Source organism: Phytophthora cinnamomi (genome assembly GCF_018691715.1).
Source record: "Phytophthora cinnamomi strain GKB4 chromosome Unknown Contig68, whole genome shotgun sequence".
Classification (NCBI taxonomy): Eukaryota; Oomycota; class Peronosporomycetes; order Peronosporales; family Peronosporaceae; genus Phytophthora; species Phytophthora cinnamomi.
Window position 1 is genome coordinate 267,999 of NW_027151001.1, and position 13,828 is coordinate 281,826.

General features: G+C 53.5%; 5 protein-coding genes across 5 annotated transcripts; 3 read left to right on the top strand and 2 right to left on the bottom strand.

The window, feature by feature from the left end:
• Positions 1-5,405: 5,405 nt before the first annotated feature.
• Positions 5,406-5,705, top strand: IUM83_07658 (uncharacterized protein; the record flags this gene model as incomplete). The annotated part of the gene is made up of 2 exons (XM_067931973.1): positions 5,406-5,440; positions 5,522-5,705. The coding sequence occupies 2 exons, from the start codon at positions 5,406-5,408 to the stop codon at positions 5,703-5,705; spliced, it is 219 nt and encodes a 72-aa protein (XP_067786504.1).
• A 616-nt stretch (positions 5,706-6,321) lies between these two features.
• Positions 6,322-6,724, bottom strand: IUM83_07659 (putative WD domain-containing protein; the record flags this gene model as incomplete). Its single annotated transcript, XM_067931974.1, has 2 exons — positions 6,322-6,571; positions 6,624-6,724. The coding sequence occupies 2 exons, from the start codon at positions 6,722-6,724 to the stop codon at positions 6,322-6,324; spliced, it is 351 nt and encodes a 116-aa protein (XP_067786505.1).
• A 2,327-nt stretch (positions 6,725-9,051) lies between these two features.
• Positions 9,052-9,748, top strand: IUM83_07660 (Zn-dependent hydrolases of the beta-lactamase; the record flags this gene model as incomplete). The annotated part of the gene is made up of 2 exons (XM_067931975.1): positions 9,052-9,404; positions 9,478-9,748. The coding sequence occupies 2 exons, from the start codon at positions 9,052-9,054 to the stop codon at positions 9,746-9,748; spliced, it is 624 nt and encodes a 207-aa protein (XP_067786336.1).
• Positions 9,749-9,801: 53 nt separating this feature from the next.
• IUM83_07661 (phospholipase D-like protein) lies at positions 9,802-10,131 on the bottom strand (the record flags this gene model as incomplete). Its single annotated transcript, XM_067931976.1, has 1 exon — positions 9,802-10,131. The coding sequence occupies one exon, from the start codon at positions 10,129-10,131 to the stop codon at positions 9,802-9,804; it is 330 nt and encodes a 109-aa protein (XP_067786335.1).
• A 1,138-nt stretch (positions 10,132-11,269) lies between these two features.
• On the top strand, positions 11,270-12,875 carry IUM83_07662 (Drug/Metabolite Transporter (DMT) Superfamily; the record flags this gene model as incomplete). Its single annotated transcript, XM_067931977.1, has 5 exons — positions 11,270-11,361; positions 11,445-11,537; positions 11,621-11,640; positions 11,716-11,824; positions 11,894-12,875. 5 exons carry the CDS (start codon positions 11,270-11,272, stop codon positions 12,873-12,875), a joined length of 1,296 nt encoding a protein of 431 aa, XP_067786334.1.
• Positions 12,876-13,828: the final 953 nt, after the last annotated feature.

The following is a 13,828-nucleotide window of genomic DNA, read 5'->3' on the forward strand; positions in this document are numbered from 1 at the left end:
TGAAACTTTACAAAATAATATCGAATGTATTATGCATTATATTAGGTTATTTTGGTTGGCCCCAGAGGCACTTGGAAATGGCGGGAGTGAGGCGTTTTTAGCACGTCACTCCCGCCTTTTACACCCAATTCGCATTCTCCAACTCTAGTAACACCACTCTAGCAGAACTTGTGTCAGCGTAACCAAAATGCCCTACTATTTCCATCAATGCGATTTTGACGGCCACTACTTTCTATTCACGAGACAGGGCGCGTTCCCGTCAATGCTTTTGTTGCGGAACAGGTAACCTGAATTTGTAACAGCTTTGTGTGCATTTGATTGGTTTAAAATTGCTCCAGGAGGCTAATGAGTTGTGTGTGTTTCACTCCAACATTTCCCTGGACCCCAAGAAGCCAGCTTCCCTCCAGCTCAACCTGCACACATGTCAAGCCCCAACGCGAGCCTTTCGCTCCCCGAGCGCACCCGAGGCGAGCGCGTAGCCTTGACACCCTTTGCCACCCCGTCGCCCGGTGCACTGGACGCAGAACAAGTGCGTAGCGCTTGCACCGCTCCCAATACGAAGAAAGCATACCGCAGTTACATCAGAGGAATCCTTGCATGGATTCACGAGACTCAGGAGTCGCCTAACGATTTCGTAGAGGAGGACGGCAGCATTAACCTCTCTGTTTTTATGCCTGCCCATTTTGACGCTTTTCTGCTACACAAGATGAATGGCGGTGGACTCAAGGTTTCAACGTTAAGTGGCTACCGAAGTGCGTTCAAGGATGTGTATAGCCAGAAGCGACTCGACCTCCCTTCGGAGTATCTTGACGATCTCAAAACATTTTTTAGAGGACTCAAAAGGATAGAGGCGGATCATGACCAAGCTGGGTGCCAGCGCAAGCCTGGCAAGGAACTGCTGACATTTTCGCTGTACAGTGAATTGGCGAAGCGCACAATTGCGTTGAATGACAACGGCTTCGCCTATCTGTTTTTGCTGTCGCAGTGGAATCTGATGTGTCGGTCGAAGTCAGTGGAGACGCTGTATGTTTCGCATGTCCACTGGGCGGGTGATAGTGTTGGGTGTGTATTACACAATACAAAAACTAATCAAGAAGGCAGCGGGCTCAAGGACCCCCGCCATATTTACGCAAACCCAGCGCAGCCATCCTGCTGCTGGATACTCGCTCTCGGCGTGTACCTTGCGTCCAACCCGACGCTGCAAACCGGAAAGTTGTTCCCTGGCTCGAACCAGAAGTCACGCTTCTGCAAGGTGCTGAGCAAATTGCTGGAGGGGTTAACGGGGCAGAAATTTTACGGGACGCATTCTATCCGGAAAGGCGTCGCGACATACGCAAGTAGCGGTAGTACCGGCGGCCCCTCCATCGTTAGCGTATGCTTGCGTTGTGGTTGGTCTTTGGGTGGCGTACAAGATCGCTACTTTCGCTACGAGGCAGCCGGTGATCAATATATGGGTCGTGTAGACGCAGGACTACCGGAGAATAGCTCGCAATTCGCAGTATTACCGCCGCACTTTGAAGATCCAAGGGATGTATTTGTGCTGGAGTGTGCCGCGCAAATGTTTCCTGCCATGCAGAACGATGGTCATATAGCGCCGGTGTTGCACCTTTGCTTAGCGTCTATTGTGGAGCATGTGGCGTTTTTGAAAAGCCATCTCGAGCAAAACATCCGCTCTGGTCGTCCTACGTTTTTCTCTATCCGGAGGTATTGGCTAGACTACGAGGCTCTCTTCTTACAGAGGGTAGTTCATGGATGCGGCCAACCGGCATTCCTCCTCACATTGAGCTCTTTCAGCAGCATGCTGAAACTCACACCGCTCTACGTCAGCTGCCTGATGTGCTGTTAGATGGGTTTGGTAAGTTACTGGAAGACCGATGTGTCGGTCGTGAAAGTATTACATGCGAAACACTAGGTTCTACAATTCGTGCACTACTGGAGGAAGCTGGATTGTGGCGCTCTCAAGACTCTGGCCGCGAAGAGGCTTCGCCCCAATACCCAAGCAGCACTACCTATTACTGGCCCTCTGATGGCCGATTCCACCGTGTGCCCAACGACTTCAAGTTTCCGCAGCTCGATGCGCTGGGCGTATGGCGATTGTGGTGGCTAGGTAATCCAGCAGCCGGTTTTCCTCCGTTTCGAGCACTGCATGCCTCCGATTTTGCTGCCTCGAACCGCAAGATGTATTCGGAGTGGTCAGTGCTCGTGCGCCACATTATGGACGGCGTGGAAACCGGAGGAGGAGTAAATGTGCATCGTCCTCCAGGTCAGGAGGAGGTAGATCGCCTCTATCACCTAGGGATGGCAAACATGGCGTAAAGCCATCTGCCCACCCGCACAAACAGCGTCTCGATCGAGCTGTTACCACGCTGCGTCGTATCCGGGAGGCTATTCACGATGCCAATCCAGATGCACGCTCCGTCGCCTTTCGTCACAGAAAGCGTGAGAAACAACAGAAATAGCTGATAGATAAGTGCAAGATGATTATAAAGGCGTTGGCGAACCTCCTCTTACCAATGTTGAGCTTGTCGGAGCCTTTGTGCTGAGCTCTGCAAGTGATCTTTGAAAATGCCTAGTTATATCCAATCACCACGTGCTACTTCACTGTATGACCGTTTTGTTACGGAATCTCGACACAAGTCATTGCCGTACCGACCACGATCGGTGTAGCACCACACACACGAGATTAGAAGGGCCACCCACACTTAAAAAGGGCGGCACCACCAAACAAAAATAGACGGACACCAACACATCACTCCAACGTGTGGGCACTTCAACGTATTGAAGTGCCATTTTGCGCTGCTATTCAGCCGCTATGTTTATATTGTAAATGGTTCATGTCATCTTGTGAACTACCAGTCATATATTAAGTCTCAACGATGACCGAGCGCGCCAGCGAGGCCTTTGCCGGAGAATTGCAGCTGGAGACGTCCGATTCGGAAGGCGAAGACGTTCTAGGACGGCGCCGCTGACAGTCATGGATACAGATCTGACGATCTACTACTTTGGAAGACTTGTAGGTGTATCGTAGCTCGCTACCAACACATAGTATTGAAAAAAGCAATTGTGTGGGCTGCACAGTGGAGCACATACTGGATAACAATTACGAACTTGCGTGCTCTATGCATCAAATGAGGTCCCAACTGGTATGTTGTCGCTCTCAACGATGCCGTGCCAGTCTATTGACTACTGTGGGTGATGCTGAGCGCATGCAAACATCAATTTGTTCTTGTCGATACAAGTTTAAGATTTACCTATCCTCTGGAGCATGCGAGATCTACAAGCATGGCGTGCATATAATGCTCAGTGATAATCCTCCAACACCAACGGGGCGGAATCTTACACCAGAAATGAAGACATTCACTACTGAGAGACTCAGCAGCGGCATTAAAACAACTGCTACGTGCCTGCATACTGTGCTATCCGCAATGGTTGAGAGCAACACTATTGGGGGGCCAGCACCAAAAGAAGCCCAAGTTACAGACTTTGTTAAGAATTGAAGGAGGGATAACCCTAGAAACTCAATGGCATCGGTGATCGAGCTGTGTGACGGGCCGTTACACGATCTGCTGGATTTGGAGACCGTGTCAGATCGCGAGATAATGATTTTGTGCGACTCGCAGCCTGACCATTGTCCTGATTCTGAAGGCAGCATTTCCCATCTAGGCGATGGATCTACTACATATCCGTTCAGGATTGGCATGACCTGTCTAAACCTGGTCCGTGATTACATTGACGTGCGTGCAAGGTCGGGTTGATTGCACGACGATTTTTCACGTAGACAGCACGCAAAGCGTGGTAATCAATGGCTACCTGGTCTTTGCGTTTGGATATTCAGATAGATGCGGACAATTTTTTTGTTGGCATACTTTTGCACTCCACAGAAGCGTGCGATTGATATAGGCTGGTGCATCCGCTATATCAAACGCGTGTGCTCTGACACATCCAATGCCCAGTTTTCAGCCCGCTTTGTGATGTCGGATGCTTGCAAGGCGCAGTTCAACGCTTGTGTATCGGAGCTTCCAGGCACCACGCTGTTGATGTGTTGGTTTCATGTAATACAAAACGTGTGGAAACAGGCTCGGCTACACCATGTAACCATGGATGATACACATTCGATATTCGCAGACCTGTTTGACATGCACTATGCAAGCGAAGAAAATTTTGACTCAGTAAAATCTAGAGTTTTACTCCGGTGGAGTAGATACCCACGTGGTTCACCTGCCGGAAATTGATGGACCATCTTTAACGATTCTGGGTCAATTTAAAACGACTCCATAGATATGGTAGGCGATCTACACGCCCAGTGGCTATGCTGCAACCAACAATCCGTTGGAGCAGTACCACCGCAAAGTGAAGTTGCAGTGTCCTGACGGTTTGGCAACTCCTCGGGAATTGATACACAATCTGGATGGTGCTCGACTCGCTTTTCTGACCCGCGAGGTGACCTTTGCGACTATTGTCACCGCCTCGGACCGCTTGCTGAAACTATATCGGTTTATGTACAACCACGGTTGCCTTTCAGTGGAGCGCATCCCTCCTGTTGGGAATGTGCCTGCAGATCTGTACCGAGTTATGAAGAGGCCGGTTCGATTAACGGCGGAGGAGAAGAAGCAGATAAAGACGTCCATCAAATCTATCAACTCTAGAAGAATGCAGACTGACGGTATGCCTAGTGGTGGATGGATTGTTGATACTAGAAGCAAAGGATCCACATGTGCGTATAGCCGAAAACACGGTATGTGCTGTCACATTGTCACTGCATGTATCCAATCCCGCATTCACTGTCCGGGTGCTGATAACCGCCGTCAATTTGTCAGACCGGGACACGGACGCACGCGGCGCATGGTAGTTGAAGATCTCTCATCCGAAGCGAGATTATCTGAGACAGATGGAGAGGATGGAGTGTCCCTGGCAGAACTACAGGATCTATCATTCTCTATTGCGGCATCTTATGCAGAGCATGAGGGCGATCAGGTGCTGGAAGCATATGATGCAGAACATGATGGGGGTCACGTGGTGCACGAGTGCGCTGCGAGTCCGGCTTTAAGTGTGAGTGCAGCAGAAACGGTGCTTCTCGTCGAAGAACCAGTGGCGGAGAGCGCCATTCCGGAATCCTCTGCCCCCGCACCAGAAGCAAGTCCCCCGGCACAGGAATTACTGTGAGGATCCCGTCGTTCGGCGCGCAAGAGGAAGCCTACTCAACGCGCTTTAGAGTCGATGCAGCAATCGACGAAGTGTCCACAACGCTAAACGGCACAATTCGCGAGGTGTGGCTGTTTGGTTTTTATATACACGCTCTTAGCCTCAATGCATATTGATGAAGCATCAAGAATCTTATCTTCTACGCGCTCTGGCCTCACGATGGCGTGTTCTGTGTGCCGATTAGTTGGTCGTGGAGGCTGACGATGGCGGCCTTGGCAGCACCGATCGCCAGCTCGACGTACGCGTTGCCCCCAGAGCTACCACTCGATGATTGCGTGTTCGCTTGCTTGACCTCGCTATTGTTGTCGTTGGTCTTCAGAGACGTAGGAGCGGACTGCGCGCTCGTGCCCGCCTTCTGGAGAGATGTGGACTTGGGCGTAGAAGACTTGCTGCTAGACTCGCTGTTGGCCTCGGTGCTCGCCTCACTGTTCGACTTGCTGGTTACTTCGCTACCAGACTCGTCGCCCACATCGAGGTTGTTTGAGCTGGAAGTCTCGCTGTGAGGGTCAACATGACTCGCTCAAGAACGATGTCTCCGCTATGAATAAGAAGACAGCGGCCAACACTAAGCTACTGCACGAGGTCACGCAGGAGAACAAACGGCTATCGGAGACATTAGCTGCTGCGATCCAGGAGGTGGAGCATCTGCCGCATGAGCTCATGGACGACCAGAAGGACAAACTCTCGCTGCGAAGTGCCAAGGCGAGATTGCTGTGTCTCGCGCAGCAAGTGCACGATCTCAAGCAACGACAAGCTGATCTCAAAACGAAGTACCACACCATGGGGTCGCGCTCTATGACACCTTCAAGCACATCGTCCAGACCATCTACAAGAAGGGTGAGTGCAAGAACCTCATCCCGGAGCAGCGTCTCGCCGCAATGGACGACCAACATGCCCGTAAAGGTGCACAACTACAAGAGATTTTGCTCACTGCGAACCTTAATCCAGTCCAGGCACGCCGTGTGACCGAGCCGCTCGGCACTTTGTTGGACTCGAAGAACACCAAAATCCGCAAGCTGCAATATAGCTTGACTAAGGTGAGCTCTCGGCTTCAAACCGCTGATTTCCTATGTGAGCGTGAACACGGTTGGGCTTGTAGAGGTTGAATAGGTGGACAGTTTAGATTCCCTTATGAAATAAATGTGTCACCAGGAACTTGTTCATCTCGATGTCCTTCCGGTCGAACTGCACGTTGACGACTCCGTTCTGGCAGATGGTCTCCCACCGCAGCGATTTCGTCCGGAGGTCGAACACCTTGATATCGCCGTTGTCGTAGCCGCCCACGCCGAAGCACACGGTCCAGCAGTCGCGGGCCTTATCCGTCTCCTTGGGTTCCAGCGTCACTACCGGCTCGGGCACGCGCACGTCCCTGACGAGGATGCAGCCGTCGCGCCCGCCCGTCACGATCTCGGGTGCCGCACTTGATGCCGTGTGGCTTCTCGAACATCGAGTGCTTATTGAGCCGCTCCTGGTTGATCCCGTAGACGGTCAGCGCGCCCGTGGCCTTGATGCCAATGGGCATGAAGCGCGCCGATCCGGGGATCCAGAAGCAGTCGTTGGGCGTGAAGCTGACGCTCTGGTTCACGTCCGCGATGAGCTCGACATTCGTGATACGGTGAGTTCGTGAGTTGGTGAAGGTACACGGTGACACTAAGCACTCATTTGGGTGGCTCCACACCTCCTCACGGGTGGATACTCCAATTCGGTATGCAGTGTGCTTTACGTAGGTAATTTTGGTGTATCGAGAATTATTTTTAGTGGTGCTTCTCGTTTGTTTGGTGGTGGAACACCCCCCCCCCCCATCAAATGGCGGGAAGCTTGGATCGAGCGCTTCGCTCGTACATTCTTCGAGCCCACTTCTTGTTTGGCGCCATGCCCCCCACGCGATACAAGCGGTACCCCCAACAAGTACGAGCGTGCGTCCAGCGCGCCGCAGAGAAGGGCAAGGCCTGGAAGACAGTGGCGGAGGTCCACGATGTCCGCGAGCGGACCGCCTGGGGCTGGATCACGACGGCGATGGACACCGGCGACTGGAGCTGCGTCTAGAAGCGGTGCGGCAGCTCCGAGAAGAAGCTCGTCGACGCGCACGTTGCTTACCTGCTCAACGAGCTCGCTAGTACACCTGAATTGACACTCGTTCAGATGGCTGAGCTCGTTGAGCAAAAGTTTAACGTGCGCATCAACCGAGAGACCGTGCGCCGCGCTATGGATGCGCACAGCTTCACGCTGAAGAAGCTCCACTGCGACATCGTGAATCGCAACAGCGACATCAACAAGCAGAAACGCTACGATTACGTCGTCAAGTCTCTCTAATAACAAGAAGGTTTTCTACCTTGATGAGACCAACTTCAACTTGTGGTACGCACGTGGACGGGGTTGGAGCAAGCGAGGACATCGTGCGGTGCAGACGAGCGTGGCAAGCAAAGGTCTGTTATTGCTGCTATCTCGAGCACGGATGTAGCCTACCATGAGTCTCAGTTCGGCTCGTTCACGGATGAACTGTCGAACGAGTTTATCCGGCGTTTCCTGCGCCATATCCAGGCGTCGACGCCGCTTGACGAGGTTGTCCTGGTGCTCGACAACGCCCCGTGCCACACCTCGGCCAAGGACGTTTTTGAAGAAGAGGAGTTTGCAGCGGCGGAGATGATGAAGCTCGGGCCTTGCTCTCCTATGCTAAACCCCATCCAGAACGTGTTTTCGGCGTACAAGAGCGATGAAAAACGCTCTATAGCGCGATAGCGCCCTGCTATCCTGCGTGTTCCAGAAGGAACAACAATCGCGGAGCACCACGCCGGCTTCCTGGAGCTTGCAGCAGACCCTCTCTTCGCTGAAGTCATCACACCGGAGTTGTGCAACAGAGCGTTCTGTCACTCGTTGCCTCACCACCAGCGTGCGCTTCGAACACATGCAAGTTGGAGCTTAGCTTTGCAATCGATTTACGCAAATATATAAATTTTGTAAGGTAATATATCTGACAGGGTTTTGAATTTGAGCGCTCACGTTTTAAATTTCAGTGTTGACTTTATGAATAACGCCGTGCAATGGTGTAGTATATCGGAGTCACATAGTTTGTCTTCGATTTGTATAGGCCGGTACCTTCCTTTTTTGGGCTGCTGGGTTTGTAGTCTCGTCAGCTACGGTGACTAAGGAGGTGCCGTACGATGAATCGCTCCGGTTCTTGTTCTTCGGCGAAGAATCATCGATGGCTGTGTGACTTAGGACTTCCGGGTGGGGTTTCTTCACTCCCTCTGAAGCTGTTGTTTGCCACCTTTGGACCCGGGTATATCATCCTATTTTCCAAGAGTTGAAAGACGGGGAACTAAACAGTGGCGCGCAGCGTCGGCTCGATACGTGAATCACTTACTGCATTCCGATCCGAATACTAAAAGTCTGGGAAATAATCCGCTTCGTGTGGTAAGGGAAAGTATGCGATAGGCACTGACAGAAGCTTTGGAAACTACCAGAAGCACATCGGTGTTGATTTCAGCACTTTGGGTATTGAGTGGCGCGCGGAGTGGGGAAATGTGTTTCCGATCCGCTTCGATCTGCCTCCAGTGAGGTTCGCATTTTTGGCTGGGCTTGCTTCGCACTAGGAACACGTATCGAGGGCTGAAGATGAAGCAGCTAATACTAGTCGGACACGCTAGCCGATGAGATAGGATCCCGATTGTGCCGCTTATTCCAATGAAATAGCGTCCGTGTCGAAATTGGCTTTCGGTTCGGCGGGAAGGCAGTGTTGATCGTATTACTACAGTGGCCTCGATCTACCTTACAACTCCACCTTACGCTGGAGTCAGTGTCTTCCAGCATGAGCCTTCACGGTGTTGCGTTGTTCAAGACTCTCCAACCATGCCGCCAGTGTCCTTCCAGTCGATCGCGCACATTGGCACGGCTACTTCAATCCTGTCCATGGACGCCGTCAACTTCTTGATCGACCCAACATTTGACAACAGCGGCGACTTCAATCAAGAGTTGGGCAACTTCAATCAAGCGAGCGGATTTGTGTTCGTGAAGACCGATGACCCCACGCTCGGAATCGAGGATTTGCCTGTCGTCGACGCTATCCTTCTCAGCCACGAAGACCACGTTGACAACCTGGATGCATCAGGCCGCACAATGCTGAATGGGCGACACGTCTTCACCACCCTGAACGGTGTCAAGAACCTCGCCTCCCCCTGCCCTGGTGTTCGTGGATGTGCCGTGTGAGTCCACGATGATAACGCTGAACGGCACGCCGTTCAGAATCACTTGAACTCCCACACAGCATCTGCCTAGAGGGGGGTGCACGGGGTTCGTGCTCGAGTCGCCCTCGTTTGGTGCGAACGAGGCAGACGGCCTGCCGAATGTTGTGTATGTATCGGGTGACACGGTGCATATTCCGGAGCTCGCGAAAGAGCTTCCGAAGAGATACCACGCTGATGTGGCGCTCATGAACCTCGGCAAGGCCGTTGCTCCGCTGCCGACGGGGCCTGTCCAGATCAGAATGGACGGCATGCAAGCAGCTCAGCTAATCCGCGGCATTGGCGCGGAGAAGATACACTTCTAGTCGTGGACGTACTTCAAGGAGTCCGTCGAAGACGTCCGAGCCGAACTCGCTACTCAACGCTCTGTCACCGCAGCTCCAGGCGCTGGTGGAAGTCGCCCCGAAGTCGGCGGCTCGCCGAATGTAGCCGAATGGTTTAGCGTGAGTCCGCTGCGTGCGGCCGATCCTCGAACAGCATGATCTTGTGACTGCTGCCAGCGGTAGCGGAAGTCCTCCTCGAACAAGCTGGCGGATCGGCATCCCCGCAGGTGCAGCAGCACCTCTTCGCTGTAGCTCTCCAGAGCATTGCCGGAGAAGTTCGCCGACCCCACCACGTACTTCATGTGTATGAATTGGCTGGCGGCGCTGCGGTAGTTCACTTCGATCTTGTTGTTCTCGATGGACATCGCTGGGCAGGCCGTGTACGTGGTCACCATCTTATAGTCCATGTAGATCTTCACCTTCACCTCTCTGTTCGACGCAGCGACCACAGCGTCTCGTCCGAGAAGCAGTATATGGCGATGATGAGCGTGCTCGTGACGCCGCGGACGGTGCGGGGTTGCGTCTAGAGCATGGTGGAAGGCTTCTTGTCCTCTTTCTTCTTCTTTGTCTGCTCCTTTGTCTCTCTCTCCTCCGCCGTGACATTGGCAACAGGGTTCTCCTTTTCTTCCCTCCGAGGCGGGTGAAAGATGATGTCGAAGCCGCGGTCGTCCTCGGCACGGTGCGGCGGCCCAGGCGCAGGTCGCGGGCTGCGGGCCGCGCCAACAGGCTCCACGTTGTACCGACCCTTCCATATAGCGGCAACTGTCGTAGCATTAGCGCCGAACTTGGACGCCACCTCGGTGAACTTGATGGTATTGATGTCCTTGAAGTACTCCCCTTCGATATAGAGTGTGATCTCGAGCCGCTTAGGGATCGGGATCGACACGCCTTGGTCGTGCCTGTGTTCCGCCACCCCCGCTTGCCGCTGCTGCCTCTCCCTCGCCGCCCAATCCGCGAGGTCCCCCTCGATCATGCCGCAGCGCCGAGCCCGACCGGCGGCGAGCGTGCGCGCTTTCGCGAGGCCTCCATCGTGCGCACGCGGTCAAAGTTCCAAAGTGTCCTTTTACGTGGCCCACCGCCGCTGGACCGTGATTTGCACCCAGCGTCCGTTCGTGATCAAGCCATCCGCCGAGACACCGGTGCCGCCGCTGCTCGTGGCGCGACGAGGTGCTCAAGGAGGGCATGTTTGGCAGCCTGATGTGTCCGATTTTTGGTATCCTCTGGTCTACGGCTTGTAGCACCAATGGTTCGGTGATGTATACACTTGCACAGGCGAGTCGATGTTGCGCAGCTGTTCCTGCTTGCTCTCCTGGTCTGCAGCCCGGAGTAGCTGCTCAGCAGCTCCTGCATGCGCGACAGGCCGTGGTCCACAGCTTTGTGTGTGCCGGTCCAAGTGGGGTACGGTTACCTGGTTACCGATAATCGCAACCCTGGCTGATTTGGGGTACGATCTGTGTACCGTCACACAACCCACATCCTTTTTGATCGAGGAGCTACGTTGCGATGGACGTGAAGCGGCTGCTGTGGGAGTCCAAGCTGGCGGTGGCGCTGTGTCTGCTGATCATGGCGCGCTGCGTGGACCGCGTGCTCTACACGTGCGTCTGTCGCTAGTAGAAGATGGAGTGCTCTTGCTGCTTCGGTCCCTCCCTCACGTTGCCTTCGACGCTCATGTGTGTAGACGAATCACGTACGACTACACGGAGTTCCTCTGGTACTTCACGAACATAATCCTGCCTATCGCCTTCTTAGTGTCCTCGGCTCCTGTGGTGGCGTACGTGGCGAATACTAGTGAAATGCAGTGAATGCCGTCGCTTGCGGGGGCTAATCTAGTCGTGTGCTGGTGCTGTGGAATAGATACAAGCTCTACTTCACGGGTGAGCAGGCGGAACTGGGCCCCTCAAGCCTCTGAGCGTGACAAGCTGATGAGTTTGTTGTCACATTATGTGCAGATGACATTACGCCCGAGATGCGCGAATTCCCCCACTACAAGTACATGCTCATGGCGCTGTTCGACACGCTCTACAACCTGCTGGGCGCGTTCCCCACGCCTCACATCGGGTGCGTCCGTTGAGCTGCTGGGTACAAAATGCAGCGGAAAACTCACCGTGCTCGTTGATGTGCTGGCAGGGGGAACATGGCCAATGTGCTGAACCAGCTGAACCTGCCGTTCAACATGCTGCTGTCCTACATGTTCCTGCAGACGCGCTTCAAGCGCGGCCACATCCTGGGCTCCATCCTGGTGCTGTATGGAGGCATGGTGAACATGATCCCAGTGCTCACGGGCCAGGACAGCGCCAACACCCCGGACCCGAGCGCGGGTTGGATCATCCTCTACATTGTGTCGCTGGTGCCGGCGGCGGCGTCGAACGTCTACAAGGAAATCGGACTCAAGGATGTGGATTTGGATATCTGGTACGCGAACATTTGGATTAGCTTTTACCAGCTGATCATCGGCTTCGCCACGATCTGGACCGTGCGTATCAAGGCGTTTAGCGACCCGCCCGTGCCCTGGGCGGACTTCCCGTCCTATGTGGTCAAGGCCCACGAGTGCTTCATGGGCAACGAGGTCGAACTAAACGGAAAGGCGCTGCCCTGTGACTCGGGTGTGCTGGAGGTCTTCCTGGTCTTCATTGTGTTCAACACCATGTACAACCAGCTAATGCTCTACATCTTCAAGGAAGGCAGCAGTGTGCTCTTCGTGGTCTCGTCCGCCGTGGGCCTTCCGCTCACCGACCTGCTATACATGATCCCGTTGCTCACGGGCAAATTCGCTGGCCAGGCTTTCACTATTTACGATGGCTTCGCGCTTTTCGTGCTCGTGATGGGCTTGCTCGTTTACCATTCCGAGAAGGAAGAGCGCAAGCGTGGCACCGAGTCGGTGGAGAAGTCGCCCATGTATGCGTCGCCTTCACTGCAGAAGACGCACCTTATGCGCAAGCGCCGTGGCAAGGTGGTGTACCGACAGAGTCCCATGATCCGCCGCAGTGGAAGTGGCAGCGATATATCGCAACGGCTTTTGGGCCGTAATGCCCCAGGCAGGAATAACACGTACGGCACCAACGGCAAACCTGCGGCGCGCCAAACGGGCAACGATGGTTATCACCCCTAAGCTTACGGTTCGTCTGCGTTGAAAGCTACTTCATGATGGTAGCTCATGGCCCTCTTCTTCATCCCGCTGAGCTGATAAATAGTGCAGCTGTTGCTAGCCTCGCATTTCGCTTAAATAGAGGATTAAAAATTCGTCTTGGTTTGCGATGGAGAAAACCCAACCGAATGTTTATACGCGTCGGACGATAAAATCGAGAAACTCGACAAGTTTGCGTCGGAGGTGACAATTCGACCTAAAGACGGGAAATACCGGTCCCCTTTCTTATCACGGCGCGCTTGAATATTTACGTAATGCCCGAAGCGATCAACTTCCTGAGAGAAACCATAGTCGCAATCCTCTTCGTTAGGATGCTGCTCGTTTGTCTTTAGTTTTCGGGGATTCGTGGGACCACTACTCGAGTCAAACAATGGATCGAGCATTAGGTTGTACGCGGCGTCTTGATTTCGCCGTTTGGGCTTAGACTTTGGTCTTGTGAAGACGTAGTGATGATGAGTGTGGGGTGATTCAGATGAAGGTCGTGGCTTGTTGTTACCAGCAGGTCTCGTCGAAGCAATGTTAATTCCGTTCAAACTTACGGGCGATGTCGATCCACCGTCAAGAACAAGGATCGACGGGGTAACATTCGGCTTGAGTTCTAAAGTGATCGCACTGCTACCATTTTTTGTTTTTCGAAATCCCGAAGTTGACCGATCGTCCGTGAACTCATCCAACCGCCCGACAGGAGACTGTGGTAGTGCTGGGAAAGATGCACACGCTTGCGTTTTTTTCCTGTTAACTGGGCTAGTCTTCCCACTTGATCGGCTGGAGAGTCCTCCTTTGAGCCCAGCAGCGCTACTAGCGCTCGATTTCCGCCGTTGTTCCAACTGCCGCTGTTGTCGCTGTTGATGCTCGTTGATGAAAGCCATCGTCTCCCGAGCTAGCTCACCGACAGATTTCTTATCCCGCAAAGCGAT